We start from the raw sequence: 18,525 nt of genomic DNA, 5'->3' as shown, positions 1-18,525 counted from the left end.
CTTGGTGGTTTCTGGGTTCTTCCTGAATATCTCAAACAACTTCCTGTCATCTGAGGGTGACACTTTGGGTCTTCCTCCAGATATTTTCAAAAGTGGTAACACATTGTTGTTGTACTTATGTACAGATGTTTGTAATGAAGATCCTGAGATCTGCAGTTTGGAAATGGCTCTACAATTCTTCTTAGATCTCCACTGAGTTCATTGGATTTCCTATCGTTCTGAGTATTGGTCAGTCCAGCGACTGGCAAAAAGAAACGTATTAGTTGTTGTCAGTTTCGATCACTGATTAGATGTTGATGAAAGAACCTTCAGCACCACCTAATAAAAGATTTAGGTGAATGTTTGTGTGTGTACTACTGACCCTGTGTGGATTAGAGAAAATCCAAAACAAATTCTAAATTTTGCACCCAATTCTTGTTTTGTTTTTTGTTTTTTAATAGTCATTAAAAATGTTTGCCTACAGTATTTGACCCTGGAAAGAGCGCGAGAAAAAGCAGTTCATACAAATCACTAGAAGCCCAATATTACCATGACAGTCATTCCCATGAAGAGTGTGTGCAAACTTATAATTATAATAATGATAATAATAATTTATTTTTAACGTTATTATTACATTATATATTAATATTCTTATCATTGACAATTTGCAATATGGCGGGTTGCAATGTACATTTATGTAATATTTAATGGTTATTTTGTTTACTTCTGCTTGTGGTGAACTCAAAGCAAATGTGGCAATAAAAAAGCTGAACCGCATTAAGACATTAAGTGTATTGTCTGAATCACAGTTTGTGTAGGTGGCGGTCAATGTGGTGTGATGTGTTTCAAAATGCTGTCTAATAACCGCAGCCGTACACAGTATGATGTGTTGTTTGATTCATGGCTGCCTGTGCAGCAGCGGTAGCAGCAGCTGCTGGTGGTGGTGATGGTGATGATGATCGTGAAGCCTCGGTGTCGTTTGCTCTGCTTGCTGCTGATCGGCGGCACATGCTCAGTTATGTACACCCAGGCAACTTTGAAGTCTTAGCTGTGGCTGCTGAGGTCATTGCACAGGGAAAAAAAAATAGAGCGAGTCCCTCCACTACACCGCCTCCATTTTGAATAGCCATGTAATAGGGGATTCGCATAGTTTGTGTGTATCGCCCGCTGACTGCGCTGCGTAGTGTCAACAAGCCACATCCAAACATCCTTCGACATGGACGACCTGTTCAGTCCGCGGAGGTAACTTCATTAACTCGCCGCCTTCATTTACGTCGCCTTCGCAGTTTAGTTGTCTTGAAATGGGTGTTTTAGTGTTTCCCCGCGTTACTTTGAGAGCAGCTTGTGTGAAATAGTCGGAGTGTCAGTGGTCACGAAGTTCGTGCCTGGCTAACAAGCTAGCCAAAATAACAGCGTAACGCTACTGTCTCGTTAGCAGCTAATGGCACGGGCTTGTCAAAACGCTTCTCTTTGCACAGTTATTTCTGCAGCTATCGTGTAAATACTGTCAATAAATGGGATTAACCTTAGGCAGAGTTTGCAAACATTTATTGAATCGGCTGTGGAATTCCCGTGAGGCATGTATTTACATGAGAGACTGCTAATCGGTGTCAAAATGTTAGGTATGCTAATGTTGATATTTATTATGGAATGCTTAGGTTAACTAGGCAGGGTAGGGTATACTGTCAGTCTGATCTCCAAAAGTAGCACACACTGTTCTCGTAATGGTGTCCGTAGAAATTAGCAGCTCATGTATGATTGATTGACAGGGTTTTGCGATGGCTGTAGCGTCGGATTTCATTCATGTAATATAAGGAAACGTCGCGGCTCACGGCTGAGATTGGCCCACGGAGGCGGAGGGGCGGGATGTTATCGCACTGCTGAAATCACTGTGCAGTCTGTGGGAGGGAAGCTGCTCTGACAAGTTACATGCAAATATTGATCTTGTGCCTGCCTACATACTGTACAGCGCTAATTACCTCTTAAATACACGTGCATGCATTTCAGACTGCATTTAATTAAAACAATTGAGTTTAATTTACTCTGGTGTAGAAATGTAATGCTGCCTGTTTTGTTTTTTTTTTTCTTCTTTAATTTCAGGAGCCTAAACAGCACACAGGGAGAGATAAGAGTGGGGCCAAGTCATCAGGTAGCTGCTTTCTTTTTTTATATATATAAATAAACTGTAATTAAGAAATGCATCAGCTACTAGACTCACTGTACAATCAGTTTCACAGGACTTGTTGAGATTAGGAGGTGTTTTCTGAACAATGTAGCTAAACACGTGTCTTTCAAACCTGCAGGGACTTGCACAGGTTTGCAGTTTCACAACTTTTTCTTATTAGTAGGTCTGCACCAATTTGTATGATAACCACAGCTGTTTCCAGTGATTTTTTTATTTATTTATGTATTTGAGCTTGTGTGAATTAAAGAAAGCTATACATGCATCCTTTGTAAATGTTTCTTTCATAGCCAATGTTGCATTCCAGTGTCTTCATGAAAATCCTATTATGTAACTCAGCTTGCTAAACCTATTTGATAACCAGAAAAACCTCTAACCATTATTTACTTCATACACATGCTAATAATGTGTTTTTTTTGTAGCTTTTTCTATGTAAGCTTTTCTTTTGTTGTCCCTTTTACTGATTATTTGATTGCTGTGGTTTTGGCTTTTCGTTTGTTGCACTGCAGGCCAAGCTCCCAGAGCTGCAGCCGCGGCCTGCGCCTGGTTTGCAAACTCAAACAGAGAGTGAGGAGCTCATGTGGACGCCTGGGGTCAATGACTGTGACCTTCTCATGTACCTCAGAGCTGCTAGGTAAGTGGGAGTCTTGGCACCTTTTGCAAATTAAAAAAATTGTATGTATAAAATTTCTTCGGAAATTTCAGATTAACAGAATTTACAATAACATCTAATAGAAAATAACTCAGTGCCCTTACTGAACAGCTAAATACAGATGTAACTTTTTGATTACAAAATAATCTAAAACTGTTATGTAACCTTTAATATGTTTTGGCAGTAAGTACTATTATTGGTGTAAAAATACTAAAAGGGAAAGAGAGCCAGTCTTACCAGCCCACTTTTGACACAGTCATCAGGAAAGTGTTACAGATGAGGAAGTACATGCAAAATAGTTTCGCTATTGTTGTTAGATGATTTTTTTTCTGGTTGGTTGCAGTAGATTTGAGTCAGTTCAGACTCTATTGTGCTTTTTGTTTTGAGTTGTTTGCCGCGATTATGTTGAAGTTAGAAAATATTGAGGCGGTGATGCAGGGATTTAGTGAATACTGCTGTATCTAATCTGGCCTCACAGTTTCACCATTTCAGCGACATTTTTCATTCGTCAGTAACTGTCAGTAAAAAAAATAGTGCTCCAATGATATAAATGTTGCTTTTCTTGCTCTTAAGCTGCATTGCTGTTCTCTCCTTTATTTTTTGCCTGATTTATTAAATATCATGTAAGGCAACATAGCTTCATATGAAAAGTAATGTTAAACTAAGAAAGAGTAACGGTACCCCTTCAGCATTGGTTTCGCTTGTTAACATAAATACTTCTGTTTATTTTCAAGGAGCATGGCGGCGTTTGCAGGGATGTGTGATGGTGGATCCACAGAGGATGGATGTTTAGCAGCCTCCCGTGATGACACCACACTCAATGCTTTGAACATGGTATGAGGCACAACTTGAGTCATATTATTATTTTCCAGCATCATTTATTGCAGATGTATTAAAATCCACAATTTTTCTCAATTTTAGCTTCATGCAAGTCACTATGATGCAGCAAAAGCTCTCCAGCGTCTCGTTAAGAAGCCTCTGCCAAAACTTATTGAAAAGTGTTGGTCGGGAGATGACGTGGTAAGAGCCATATTTTTTTTTTTTTTTTTTTTTTGTTATATGGTATTAAAGATTTTTTTTTAGATCTTTGTGCAAACTGATACAATTTCTAAAGGTTTTAAATATATTTAACATACTTAGTATTTGCAGGTAGTCTAGATGTATTTTGTTTTATTATTGTTATTTGGGCAGTTTACCTGCATCTTAAATGGTTCTTCAGATAGATTCTAATATGATGCATCTCTGCAGTAGCATTGCATCTTTAACAGCTACATGCTTTAAAAAGCAGATCGGTACTCTTACAAGAAAAATCAGTTACATGTTTATTAAAAGCTTCTGTCTGCAATGATGTTCTGCCTGAATATCATTTAACTTTTTTTGCCTCCTTTCTGTTCCTCCCTACAGAAACGCTTCATCAAAGGCTTGAGACAATATGGCAAAAATTTCTTCCGTATTCGGAAAGACTTTCTCCCCAGCAAAAAGACTGTAATTTCACCTTTTTTTTTTTTTTTTGGAGACAAAGCATTTATAATGATTGTAACGTGTCACTGTTGTCACATCTTTGATCAGAAAGCCATAACATGACAGTCATAACATGACTATCTGTGTCCTTGTCATCAGGGAGAACTGATCACTTTCTATTACCACTGGAAGAAAACACCAGAGGCCGCAGGAACCAGAGCTTACCGACAGCAGCGCAGGCAGCCGTCCTCTCGCAAAGCAAAAACCCGATCTGCAGCTTCTCCTTTGAACACCCAGTCTCGAAATTATTCAGGTAATCCTCATAAGCTTCTTTGGAAAGGTGTTCCCAAGTCTGTTGAATGGAGGAATAACTGTAAAATCCAGAGATTTGGCAGTCCTATGAGCTGGACTTTGTGTCGGTCTAAGCTGTTTTTGGCATGTTTGTTTGTTTGTTTGTTTTCTTGCAGTGGATGCAAGTTCTGCCAGTGATGATGATCTTGACAGTGAAGACAGTGAACAGGAAAGCAAGAGCTGCAGTCATTGTGGCACAACAAGTGAGTTTTAGTTTTAGGACAGTGGCTAAAAGCTGATAAAGAAAGCTGTTTTTAAACAGTTAGCAGAGAAACTTGTACCTAAAGCCATTTTTCTTGTTACAGCTTCTAAGGATTGGCACCAGGGAGGGAGAGGCAACCCTTTGCTGTGTACAAGTTGTCGTACTTATGAAAACAAACACGGATGTCTGCCGTCAGCCCCTAAGTCAGGAAGCGCTCCGTTCATGTTTAAACCTGTTAAAGTGGAGGAAGAAGTGAACAGCAAGCATGGCATGAGGACACGGCGTAGTAGAGCACCTGTAAGCGTGATGCTGGCAGATCAGCCACACACTCACTATTACCAGTGATATTAGATTACACTTAAATTGGATTTCATAGCTTTAAGTCTTTTCAAATCTTGCTTCACCTCTTTGCAGGTTTTGCAAGTAAGGGATACTTGTCATCCTTGTTTTGGGTGTTAACAGTATTATATGTGTGTTCTGTTTTGTTTTTAAAGCAATTATCATCGTTACGAAGTGGCCACAGGAGGCTTACAGGCTCCCCGACCAGTGAGGATCAGCAATCCAGTAACCAGCCCTCCCCGAGTGGATCCATCTCCAATTCTTTGAGATCGTCTTCCACAGATACTAAGAATGACTCCACAAAGAAAACAAACAAGGTAGAGCATGATTACCTATTTATATACTTGTTGAACCTGTTTGGAATTATCTTGTGATACTGGCTTGGTTGTTTGTGGGTCACTTTGGTTGCCAAACAGTAGAGTGTGGGTTTCTTTTTTTTCTTTTTGCTTTCACAACCACACAATTTTTCAGTAAAAGGACTAGATGTTACAGTCCCTGATAATGCATTGCTTTAAACTGAGAGAATCTTGAGGGATGGCTGTGATGAGGAAAGGCAGCCCAGAAACTTTACCAGCAGCACACATCATTGTGTGCCTCAACTTTTGGTCTTTTACCCAAGTTAATATTTAAACAGCTGTGTGCACGGCATTACGATGCGTGTATAGTTTTGTCGGTTGGAGTTATCTAATTTGTGGAGAGTGATGACATTTTTGTCCTCTGCAGAGGATAAAAGAGGAGGTCACGTCACAAAAATCAGCAAAACGTGTTCGGGAAAGTGCTGCTCAGGAGCCCGATGAGCCTGAGAAAGTAACACCTAAAAGGCCAAAGACACAGGTGAGAGCACATGAGCACTTAATGCAAACTAAAGCTGCAGTAACATCTAAGGAAAACCTGTTGTTATTCAGTATAGTGTAACAATTTGTCTTCATTCCAGCTGATAAGACAAATAAAAACACAGTTACATGAATTCACTTTTAAGTACAATATGAACCAGGGTTTTTTTGTCTGTGTGTGTGTGTGTGTGTTCCTCCAGGATCCACAGAGCTCGCGTTCAGAGGGTGAGGCTGAGGTCGAGGAGGAAAGCTCTTCAGAGAGCCGCAGTGCTCAGGACGATGGCAGCAGTGACACCAAAGACATCGATCAGGACAACCGAAGCTCTTCTCCCAGCATTCCCAGCCCTCAACAGGGCAACGAGAGTGACTCCGACTCATCTGCCCAGCCCAATGGTGTTCCATCAGAGCCGGTTGCCCCCACTGCTGTGTTAGCTGACACACCGGTCCCCCAAGCCCTCCCCTCTCAGCCCATCACTCCCCAGCCACTGCAAAGCATACCCTCTGCGGATCCAGCTCAGAGCCCCCCTCCTCCCTCTCCAGATCCCCCTCAGGCCGCCACTGGCCAGTCAGCTGCCACAGTGGGCACAAATAGCCGTGCACAGCCCACCCCTCACTGTATTTCCGGTCCACCTGCTCTGCCATCATCATTGGAACAGGACTCTCCTATTCCTCCTGCATTTCAGATCCCATCCACTCTCAACTGTGCGCAGCCTCTGCAGCCTCATGGTCCATCGCCTTTGCCCCCCCAACGACCTCCATCCTTCTTTAGGGATGGTCAGCTCCACCAGCCGCCTCTTTCTGGTCCTCAAGTCAAGCCTCCTCCCACTACTCCTATTCCACCTTCACACAAACAGCTTCCCCATCAGTCTGCTACACCTTTCCCCCAGATGCCCTCTAATCTGCCCCCGCCTCCTGCTCTAAAGCCTCTCAATTCTCTGCCCAACCAGCATCCTCCAGGTGCTCCCCCTCCACCTCTTCAGCTTATGCCACAACCTTTGCCAGTACATTCACTTCCAGCCCAGCTTCCAGTGATCTCTCAGGTGCAGACACACTCTGGAAAAAACTTGACTTCCTCTTACTCACCTGCTGCAGCCTCACACCCCCTCACCTCTGTAACACCCACTGCTATTGGCCCTGTCCCGAGCCTCCAGCCATCATTCCAATCTCTTCCTCTGAGACCTTCGTCTGGCAGCGCTGCTGGAGGTTCACAAGTTCAGGTTAAAGAGGAGCCTCTTGATGAGATGGAGGAAGCTGAGAGCCCACCGTCTCCACCTCGAAGCCCCTCACCAGAGCCAACCATTATCAACATGGCAAGTCATGCCAGTCAGTCTGCACGGTATGTTTTTTGTTTGTTTGTTTGTTTTTTTAAAGTCAGTATTTATGTAAAATGTAAAAAAACAATCCAGGTTTTAAAGAAAATACCTCAAATTGACTGGATGTTTCTATTCATCTCCAGTCAAAATTTAGATTTGGATATTATTAATTTGTTGTAAAGTGAGACAAAAAAATTGAAAACACCATAATTGGCAGGATAATTAACTGAAAACCAACCTCTCAACTAGTCTGGAAGTTCATACAAAATGATTCATTCTTCGACTAGAACTTAAGTTGATCCAAAAGGCCCTTCAAATGTTTCACTAGGCTTTTAAAGCTACTAATGTGTCTGAAGCTCTTTGTATTGGGAGACTTGGATCAAAATCATAACGTTTACTTTTATTTTCATTTCCAGATAAGTGAGTAAGGCAATCAAACAATGAGCATAAACAATGTTGTAATACTGGTTCTTGACAAAGTTTCTTAATAGCTGACAGTAATTTAATAAACATACATAAATGAGTTTCAGGTTAAGTGAAGAAAAATCTCAATACTTCATTTAAAGAACAAACTAAAAATACAAGCAAGCAAGCAAATCAACATTAAATGAGAGTGTTGTCTACGTTTCATTAGACTTTGTGTCTATTATATAAAAGCTAAACTTTTTGAATGATTCGTAATGCAATCTTTGTACATAAGAAGCTGATACTCAGTCCTCATAAATGCATATCTGTTAAATATTTCAGGTTTATCAAGCACTTGGATCGTGGCTACAACTCATGTGCCAGGACAGACCTTTTCTTTACTCCACTGCCATCCTCCAAGCTGGCCAAGAAAAGGGAGGAAGCTGTGGAAAAGGCCAGGAGAGAAGCTGAGCTCAGTGCTCGACAAGAACGCGAAAGGGAGAAGGACAGAGAGAGAGAGCGAGAAAGGGAGGCCGACAGAAGTGCTGTAAGTGCAATAATCTTTTAATTTCATTTTTTTCCCTTTTTGTTACATGAAACATGCCAACAGTTATCTTTCATACTCTCATTTGCTTACAGAGAGCATCCAGCTCCTCTCATGACAGTCGTATGAGTGAGGCTCATATGGTGGCTCAAGGCCACGGACGCCCCTCCTTTGAGCAGCCGCCCACCACAGTAGCAGCCGTTCCTCCCTACATTGGCCCAGACACACCTGCCCTGCGCACCCTAAGCGAATACGCCCGACCCCATGTCATGTCTCCCACCAACCGCAATCATCCTTTCTATGTGTCCCTGACCCCTGGTGACCCTTTGCTGGCCTACCACATGCCTGGCCTGTACAGTGCTGAGCCTAGCCTCAGAGAGCGTGAGCTGAGGAACCTCAGAGAGAGGGAGTTACGCGAGAGGATGAAGCCTGGCTTTGAGGTCAAACCCCCAGACCTGGAAACCTTGCACCCTGCTGCGAACCCTATGGAGCACTTTGCAAGACATGGGCCATTAGGTCTTCCTCACATACCTGGGCCCCCACATCCCTTTGCACCGTTCCATCCTGGGCTGAACCACCTGGAGCGTGAAAGAATGGTTTTGGCGGCACCTCAGCTGCGGCCGGAGCTGACTTACGCTGAGCGACTCACTGCAGAGCGGCTTCACGCTGAGAGGATGGCTTCAGTGGCGACTGATCCTGCTGCCAGGCTGCAGATGCTTAATGTTACACCCCACCATCACCAACACTCTCACATTCACTCCCACCTCCACCTGCACCAACAGGACCCCCTTGGTCAAGGTGAAGTTAATTATTCAGCAGTATTCAACATATCAAGGTCTTAATATTACTTTAGCTTTTTACAATAGGTCTTTCTTTTTTCTTCAAACAGGTTCAAGCCCTCATCCACTAGTGGATCCCCTGGCAACAGGACCACGTTTGGCCCGATTCCCTTTCCCTGCAGGCCCAATCCCCAACCCTTTACTTAGCGATCTTCCTCATGATCATGAGATGCTGCGCCACCCACTATTTGGTTTGTAGTCTTTAATGTACTTAGTCACAGACCACAACTTGACTCATTTCTGAGTTCCACTGGTTCACTGTGACCTTGTTTAAATTTGAAAAGGAGCAGCGTATCCACGAGAGCTGCAGGGCCCAATTCCTCCGATGTCTGCAGCTCATCAGCTTCAGGCCATGCATGCTCAGTCTGCAGAGCTGCAGAGGATGGCAATGGAGCAGCAGTGGCTGCACGGGCATCACCTGCATGGAGGCCCGCTACCAGGTCAGGAGGATTATTACAGGTGAGCTCTCTCTATTCAGTCACTTTAGGAATTTGAATAATAAAATTCTCTATCTGAAATCATATTTGACCATTTAACTGCGCAAGGTACAAATTGAAATGGTACTTGTACAACATTTGCCAAAATGTCCAACATGCAGGCAACACTGCTCAGGGAAACTCGGTTGTTACACATCATTGCACCATCTAACTCTTTTTCTGTTTGTCAAAAGCCGTCTGAAGAAAGAAGGTGACAAGCCATCTTGAGTCCAAGGAGGTGCATGCCCTGAAACTCTAAACTTTTACCCAATACTGTGTACTTTTGAAACTGTAAGAGAATATTTTGTGTCATTTTTGTTTGTTTTAATATATTTTAGAAAAATATTTGTGGATCTTTATGTGCATTCCTTGTTCAGCACTTAATGCGACTGTCAAAGTCCGTCTGAGATTTTCATATCACTAGAAAATTTATACTACTTTATTATTATAATATTTAACACTGATAATAATAGCATTATTAATAATAATATTATTATTCTGACTCTTATGTGAGATTCAAAGTGACTCTAAAAACTTGTTTGTTATGCAGTCACTTAAAAATGAGCTAAAATTCAGCTGTTATAAAGGATATGAAAACAGACTGACTTTGGTGTCAACTATATCTCCGTAATGATTTCTAAAAGATTTCCTTGTACAGAATGACATTTAAATCAATGTGTGGATGATTGTAATAACCTAGCATGACTCAGTCTTCAGTTTTCACCAAACTAGCGTAGCAAGTTGCATTGTGGTGTTTAGCCTTTGAAAGCATAGTAGAGGTTGTATGTACTCCTAAATCTGCTAAATATTTGTTTAAATCTGAAAGTTTTATATATCAACATATCTTTTCACACTATAACCGAAGCTTTTATTCACTCATTTTTGAGATTGTACCTATATGAGCGAGTTGATATAACAGTAGTTGTGAACACTTGACCCTTGATCCAGCACAAAAGTAAGTCATAAGCTAAAAACAGTATATAGTATTATGAGTTGCAGTGACTATAATTGGACCATGATCTGTCTGTACAGACAGTGTTTTATTCATTTTATTAGGAAAGCGTATTTCCAGTTTTAATGAGAACAACTTAATTGGATTGAAACTTCAGCTTGAACATTTTTAAAAAGAACTGCCCAAATTCAGTATTTATGTGACATGATATGAAAGTGTATCCATGACATATTTATTTCAATAAATATTTCTGAATTGACACCATGTCCTCTTTGCACTTCCTGCTCTTCCTGTTTCCCAAAGAGACACTCAGAGTGTAGTAGAGGGAACACTATAGTGACAGTTCAATAGGAGCTCCTGTTTTTATGAGCTTATTGTCCCCCAATGCTGATACATGTTACAAAAACAGGAAATGGTCCACATTAAATGCATTTTCAGTACTTGAAATACTCACTTTGGTTAAGGCAGTTAATTCTCTTACTGTATTCTCTCAGACACGTTCTAGGCAGCTGGCAGGTTATAATCCATTTAGAGTCCAATCCGGTGTGAGTCACAAAATTGCAGATCTCGCATACAGCTCCACCAGGGCTGCTGTGCATGTGTGAAAATGTCTTAGTACAACCATTCTGCAGCTAATTTTAAATTTCTGGAGCTTATGAAGTTCAGCTTGTGTTCAGACAGAGGAAAAGGCTCTCATTCTTGATTTGATTGCATTTAATCATTTGTGGCACTAAAAGGAAATCACATGAAGTGTTCTGACAACAACCATTTACATGAAAATCTTTCAACAAAATTGTCATTTCACAACAGCAACAAGATACATTTGTGACACTAATACCAACGAAACATAAATCGTTGTCTTTTGTGTTTTGTTGAAGGTACTAATGAGATATTCGTTTAGCTTGAAATTTGTACACCCGCAGGATGTGACATCATCATAGGAGATCTTGCCCTGACTTTTTAATCATTTTAAACCAACATTTGTGCCTCTGTGCCACCCTATATGATAACTGAAGCAAGAAGAAAACAACAAATTTGACACTAAACCAGTTTATTTATCTTAATTTACCCAGGATTTTTCCCATTTTTGTATAATAATTAGCTGAGTTAACCTTATTCAGCTGAATCTGAATAATTTCATCTTGTAGAAAATGTTCGAAAAATGCCAGATCCCCTCTAAACACCTCTCAGTGTGTGATCATACACAGACGTGACTTTGTCTTAAGATTCTCACAAAGACATTTGGGAGCCACCGTCTGTATTCAAAGCTTTTCTGTCACCTACTTAACCTTTCCCTACAACATACAGCAAAATACAAATGAGACATCTACAGCAAAACCTTTCTTCCTCCACACAGACAACCACTTACACTCTCCATCTGGTCGAAATTAAGCTGCTCTGACATTATGCAGCTGTGTGTTTTAGCACAACATGACATTCAAAGTGGAAGGTGGTGAGCAAATCTAAAATGTCTAGTTATGGTCCTTAAATCAACGCAGGCCTACCCAGAAGTGACACACTGAAGTTAATAAAACGTTAAAATGCCTGATATCGCTGTAAAATCTCTGCTTTGTGGCTCTAAACTGCATTGTTGTTCCTTCACACTGAAGCTATAAATCCTGAATATCTTTGTCACATACTGTACATGCTTGACCTAAAAATTGCACCAGAACAACTGAGTCTGGAAACAACTTTAATTTTTCTCAGTTCATGCCAGGCTGTAGCTTGAAACCTTGTGTATGCATTTCAACTGTACACATTTTGCAAAATATAAATACAGTGGATTTATTTTTATGCATGGACCCAAGTGAGAATGGCTGGAATTAGTTTCTTTTGTATGTACATATCAAAATTCAGCTTGAGGAGGATTCCTCTTCTTCACATACTGCCGCAGGTACCGGATAGCTGATAGTGCACTCAGATTTGCTAGTAGAGCTGAAAAGGATTTCCATGAAGGTTATTTTGAATTTCAACTTTTCGTGTTTGATCACCTAGTACACAAACATGTGACAGGGAAAATGTTTAATGTTTTAAGGCAAAAGTTATTTTCCTTACTAAAATTGGCAGCACTTCATAATACAGCCTACAACTAAGGACGCAATTCTCTAGTAACTAAATGGAATTTCAGTGTATTTGATTTGAAAATGCAATGTAATTAAATTTACCTACAAATACTTAAAAGTAGGTACACTAGAATAAGGGGGTTAAAGTCAAGTGTTTACAGGGAAAAAAAAGAAATAATTAGACTGTAAATAAATTTAAGTAATTTATAGTTCAAGAGTAATTGTAAGTATTGCATAACTTCAGGTATGTTACAGGAAAAAACTAATAATTACATTGTAAATAAATTTAAGTAATGCCTAGGTAATTTTATGTATTGCTTACATTTTGGGTATCTTACAGAAAAGGAGACACACATTATACTATAAGTAATTTAAAGTGCTTCATAATTAATTTTAAATACAAAATGATATTTCCCCATACGTTCCCTTTACGTTGTAAGTACGCTGTACTTTTTGGGGTGCGGGTTATATTATGAAGTTGATTAACTTTGCCTCACTTTCAAACATGTTACAGGAAAAGAGACACAAATTGTACTGTAAGTGATTTAAAGTACTTCATAAGTAATTTTAAGTAGTGTGCAATTTAATTGTAATTTTTGAAACAAACTATATTTCCCCATCTTACATCATAAGTACTTTTTGATCCACTTCATATTATGAAGTGGATCAATCTTGCGCCTTTTATTTTACCAATATAAATATAATAAGGTCTGTTCTTCCTTACCAACTTACATAAAAAAATAAAAACTTAACATTTGCAGGCCTATGTGATCTTTCATAGTCACTGTTCAAACATAAGTATCAAAATGAGTGTACAGTGTCTTCTTATCTATATAGTACCTTAGAGCCTCTCCATAACATCGCCTGTGCCCCAAGAGTAAGGTGTAGTTGATGGAAGACGGGAAAATAATTGATTTTTCTACAAAAATACCAAAAAATACTAATCACTTAAAATTTACCTATTCAGTACTTACAAAATTAACTACTGAATAGGGGGCTCAATCATAAATTGTTACCCTAAATTTTATCAGGAAGCATAGCAAAGTAATGGAAAAAACATCATGACTGACTATGACTGATAGAGGAATATAAATTCAGAAATGATCATACCTGCTTTCCAGGCATCAGCAGCCTCTGGATCAGAGGATCTTAGTACCCAGGAGGCAAAGGCAATGCAGACTAAACACATGTCTGACTGCTTCAGTGTGGAGAAGATGCCCTGGTGCCCTGTAAGGGCAAAAAGTGAAATTGAATATGTTGCATTTTTACATTTATGTCTCCTGATTTTACATAAGCTCATGTTTACTTGTTGTCTGTATAGTTTCCAAAATGAAATGCTGCTCTTCTAGCTCTCTAAACAGCTGAGAGGAAGCCGGGGAGACCCTTCCCTCACTCGGCACCAGTGCCCCTGGATCTTCTCTCCTGCTGGGTATCTTCTCGAAGTCCACAGGAAACACCCAGTCACCAGATCCTCTGCACCATATGCTCCCTTTATCATGGAAGTGAATTTTTCTTATCGACAGTAAACTTTTCCAGCTGGCAGATCCACCCACAGCTGCTTCTACTGTGGATCCATGTTGGTGGGCCTGAATGAAAGAATGAGACACTATTCTCAGGGGAGAGATGTCATCCACTTCATCAGAGTTTGCACTCAAGAAAACATAGTCCAGCTTGGGCAGTGTGAGCTCTCTGACGGTAGGATGAGAACAAGAGAAAATGGGGATGGGTTTCTCCTCATTGCAGTGAAGGGGAGAGAAAGACATTTCATCTCTACATGAACAAAGAGCATAGTCAAAGACAGGAGCCACGGAGATGTCTTTTGGATCATAAACAGTGAAGCGCCTGGAGTCAGAGTTTACTTTATCCTCTGTGAAAAAGTATTCAAACACCTCTGGGTAAGATATTTGGTAATCAAGAAAGTCTATGCTGGATAGAAAAGACAGAGGAATTTGTGTTCCCAGGCTGTCACTTAGTTTAAAAGCAGTGTTTTCTGCCAAAGACTGACATCTGCTAAAAAACAGACTACTTTCATCATTACCAAGTAAAGCAGGCAAAGATGCATCCTCTCTGTTGAGAGTTTGTATATTCTGCATACTTTTACTTTTGGTTAACTGTCTAGGCAATGCAAGTGTGCTTGAGGTCAAAGTGTGGGGCTTCTGGCTGTCAACACACTGCCCTGCAAAGTCCTCTAAAGGCACAGGCGTCTCTCTGCCTTCGGAGCATGTGGACTCATCGTTTGAGAAGAATGGAGAGTCACTCCTGCTGTGCTTGTTTTTTCTGTGAGGGTCAGGGCTGGGGTTCCTGCTGGTGCCAACAAACTGCCAGTACTCCTCTTCAAAATCTGAGGTGGAAAACTCACAGCTAGATAGATCTGGCTTAGATTCGTCGGCCTGCGTGAAATAGTCTGAGTCTGCTGTGTCTGACATATCCATGGGAGTGCTGCAAGACAAATTATACTCCACAGTGTCAACCAGAGGGCCATGATTTGTTGGGGATTCATCTACATTTGGTGTCGTGGCTTCTCCTGTTTCTCTAGGCGACGAGCATCTATTCATTCTGAGCTGCAAAATGTCATTTATTGTCAATTTTTCCATTTCATCCCAAAAAGCAGAGATGGCGTACACGGGTTGACTGTGACCCACAGCTTTGGCATATGTTTCTGGGCAGTCTTCCTCAGAGCAAGTGGTTACTGTTACATCAGGAACACAGAGAGAGGAAAGCTGTTCTTCCTTAGAGAAACCAGATACTGAAAGATTGATTTTATGTCTTTGGGCTCCAGGTGTGTCCAAGAGTATCAAGCTGTGTGTTTCATTTTCACATGGGGGGATATGATCTGGCATGCTTGTATTTCTTTGGTTGGCAGATGGAAGCATCGGGGAAGGCACAGCGCCGGTACCTTCATAAACTTTACAGCTGGCAGCTGACACATTGGTGGAAAAAGAAGAATGCATTTGTCTGTCCTGTGTCGAGTCAGCATCATATTTTTGGCTGTCGGATGTCAAAGATAACGAGCGGCACATTTCTGGGTGTTGAGGAGGATGCTGAGCTTCCTCCACTGATTCAGCTGCTGACAAATAGCTTTCTGAATCATAACTGTAAACGGAGAGGAACTCAGCGCTGTCTTCAAGCTCATCGCACTCCTCATTCTCCATCTGTGAATGCGTGAGTGGGTCTTGTGCCATCAAAGCTGAGCTGTCTGGTTCACTTTTGCTTCTCTTCATCATCGGCTTAAGAGTATTTAGTTTCAGTGACGGAAAATTGTCTTCTTCATCAGATATTAAAGCCGCTTGTGATGATTCTGAAATGATTCCTACCTCCACAATGTGTTCATAATTTGGGTTGCTTCCTGATTTTTGGTTTTGGTTTGATTTAGATTCCCTTCTTCCCTGAGATTCAGGTTTATTTTCATTCATCTCTAACTTTACACCATTTTCAGGTGAGTTCTCCTGAGTAGTGTTGCACGTGTGACGTCTCTCAAAGGGTTTTTTTTGTCTTCGTTTTTTTTTCACAGAGGTGGGACGTGCTCGCCATCGTGCTGGATTATCATTCACTGTCACAAACCAGCGTTCCTTCTCTGCTCTTGAAGAAACACTCCTTACATCTTCCTTTACAGCCCTCCCTGTGATGTCTGGCTCATTCACATTTAATCCTGTTTGGTGACAAGAAAGCGGTTCACTCTCTGGCTGCACTTCTCCATCTTTTGTCAGATGTGCTGATTTATTCAGTAGCTCAGTTTGCAGAGTGTTTGTAGCGCTGTAACCCGTCTCCTCTGGGACTGGTGCAGGACATTTAGGATATACTTCAAAGTCCTCTTCAGATTTTGTTGCAGCATCCTCCGGCTGGTTAGGTGGCACTGACGAATTTGAGCTTTCTTCTTCAGTGCATTCTGCTGCGTTGCTTGTATCTCCATCTTTGTCAGCATCAGGATTCTGCTGTGAGTCTTGCTGGCTTTGGCTGACAGCTGAGCTTAGGTTTCCCAAATCCTCTGAATCTGTGAGGCTGGCATCATCAAGGCAGGCAAGTGAAGGCTGCAGCAGACTGCACTCCTCACTCTCCTCATAGAAGCTTGTCCAGTCATCCTCTGCAATGTGAATACTGTGATCTAAATCATCCATTCTGACAATTCACATGCTCTTCAATCTAAAAAAAGAAGAATATATATTTATACTTAAACTGATTTCAATTTTTTTTCTTTTTCTTTTGCATAAGCTTAACTAAAGTGGCCTTGAGTGATGCATAACAATCCATTCTTGGTATCTTTGGTAGCAGATATGGTTACATCAACACATTTGAGTTAAATATAGAGCATGTGCATTTGTCTTAGGTTTAACATTGCTTATAATCACCTGTCATTAAAGGAAGCCGTTGTGCAGAGGGCAAAGCTTTCTCAGATCAAAGTTTGATGAATGAGCGAGACTTCAGAGTGGCAAACTAACACCAAAGCACCTTAGTCACAAGCTCCATAACAAACCCCAAAATACTCCAGGGCCCTGATCTTTGAAAACAGGTCATATAATCTGATATGAAAACAAATCAGCTGCCCAGTGTCAGAGAACAACATATGAGCTTAACAAACATCTGCATTGGGTTTGTTTTGCCTTTTCAACATAGGGAAAATCTCAAAAATGATTGATTATGATAGGCCTCAACGTCTCAAACACAATACATTTGCCATTTTCTGTGGTTTTGTTTAAGTAACAGCAAAATACCATTAGTATTACTTTTTTGTCCTAATTAATATTATCAGAATATAAACTGCTGTGGGTCAATACTACTAAATATCTTACCAGCAGTATCCATAACCACGAGCCGTATAACCACACTATATTATGTTAAATGTGCTCCAGTAAAATATAGAGAGGCTTACCTGATGCAGATTTTATTTATTTTTCTTTAAATCATCCAATTTTAGAGTTATCTTTGCGTTTTCCTGCAGGAATAGTTAAGCTACGATGTCCATCTGCCCTTGCATATGTCAGACTGGGCCCTTGCACTCAGATGTTATAAATAGAGTAGTATGTCCTGTCACATGTAGCTCCTGGTGCAAACGTCCTTCCCTCGAATGCCAGACACGAGACATTCCAGCTCCCCAAAATATTAACCCTGATAATAATAACAGCAATATAAGTTCTATTATTACATTAAAACACGACAGAAATCCAAACACTTTTACTGTCATTCATAAACACGTATTTATTTTCCAAAAAGTAAATCTTTTTATAAAAACTTTCATAAAATGTCTTTTATCTTGAAAATTATTCTTAAAATTCTTTCTTTGATTGTATTGGCAACATTTAGGAAATGATAGTGTTCTTGTTTGATCGATTTCTTAAATTTTGGTTGGATGTAACGTCAGCAGTTTTGTTTTTCGCAGTTTTCACATCAATCTCAAATTTTGTGTGATAGTAGATACCTATAACAACTCTGCTGATTTAATTTTTGTGAAAAACAGGTCAGGGTTTCACCAAAAATGAAAATGAGTAAAAACTACCTCAACTATTACCCTAAACAAAAACAATATACTAGGTCTTGGGGGACACGAGCACCTAGGATGGCAAAGCATTTGACCTTAACCTTCATTGTTAACGTCCAAGGTCAAAGTTGACCTTGAAAAGAAATGCCAAGACATCATATTGATAATATATCGCATTAAAAGAGCTGCACAACACACTTATTTTTTCAGTGCGACACCCTGTGGCATCACACTAAAAATCATTAAGTTTCACAAAATCACACACTGCACGAACATATGTTACAATATTTACAGATTAAAGACTTTACAGTTTGTAGAAGCAAACCTTCAGTCATATGGAATATGACGTTTGTAAAGAGTAAATAAAGATGATCATAAAAATACACCATTTCAGTAATGCCTCAAGGTCATAGGTCACACAAATTAGGAAAAAGCTGAAGTTAGCACGTTTAATAAAAGGT

The 18,525-nt window shown here is 40.4% G+C and overlaps 2 protein-coding genes across 3 annotated transcripts; one reads left to right on the top strand and one right to left on the bottom strand.

Annotated features, from left to right (window-relative positions):
* The first annotated feature begins 899 nt into the window (after nucleotides 1-899).
* Nucleotides 900-10,789, top strand: rereb (arginine-glutamic acid dipeptide (RE) repeats b). Of its 2 annotated transcripts, none has more exons than XM_031731430.2 (17): nucleotides 900-1,221; nucleotides 2,080-2,128; nucleotides 2,671-2,795; nucleotides 3,548-3,647; nucleotides 3,735-3,833; nucleotides 4,218-4,298; nucleotides 4,434-4,587; nucleotides 4,742-4,828; nucleotides 4,931-5,124; nucleotides 5,322-5,483; nucleotides 5,890-6,000; nucleotides 6,200-7,335; nucleotides 8,060-8,264; nucleotides 8,357-9,059; nucleotides 9,151-9,291; nucleotides 9,391-9,559; nucleotides 9,771-10,789. In XM_031731430.2, exons 1-17 carry the CDS (start codon nucleotides 1,196-1,198, stop codon nucleotides 9,802-9,804), a joined length of 3,576 nt encoding a protein of 1,191 aa, XP_031587290.1. In that variant the 5' UTR covers nucleotides 900-1,195; the 3' UTR covers nucleotides 9,805-10,789. The 2 variants fall into 2 exon arrangements, with proteins under 2 accessions (XP_031587290.1, XP_031587289.1); XM_031731429.2 differs by having other exon boundaries at nucleotides 901-1,221; nucleotides 9,385-9,559.
* Nucleotides 10,790-11,267: 478 nt separating this feature from the next.
* si:ch211-157b11.14 (uncharacterized protein LOC799552 homolog) lies at nucleotides 11,268-17,550 on the bottom strand. Its single transcript, XM_039612660.1, has 4 exons — nucleotides 17,459-17,550; nucleotides 13,898-16,731; nucleotides 13,702-13,818; nucleotides 11,268-12,463 (listed from the first exon to the last, which is right to left on the bottom strand). The coding sequence occupies exons 2-4, from the start codon at nucleotides 16,704-16,706 to the stop codon at nucleotides 12,375-12,377; spliced, it is 3,015 nt and encodes a 1,004-aa protein (XP_039468594.1). The 5' UTR covers nucleotides 16,707-16,731; nucleotides 17,459-17,550; the 3' UTR covers nucleotides 11,268-12,374.
* Between the last annotated feature and the right edge of the window lie 975 nt (nucleotides 17,551-18,525).

Source organism: Oreochromis aureus, linkage group 5 (genome assembly GCF_013358895.1).
Source record: "Oreochromis aureus strain Israel breed Guangdong linkage group 5, ZZ_aureus, whole genome shotgun sequence".
In the NCBI taxonomy this organism is placed as follows: domain Eukaryota; kingdom Metazoa; phylum Chordata; class Actinopteri; order Cichliformes; family Cichlidae; genus Oreochromis; species Oreochromis aureus.
Note: the sequence above shows the minus strand (reverse complement) of the source record. Positions and strands in the feature narration are given on the sequence as shown.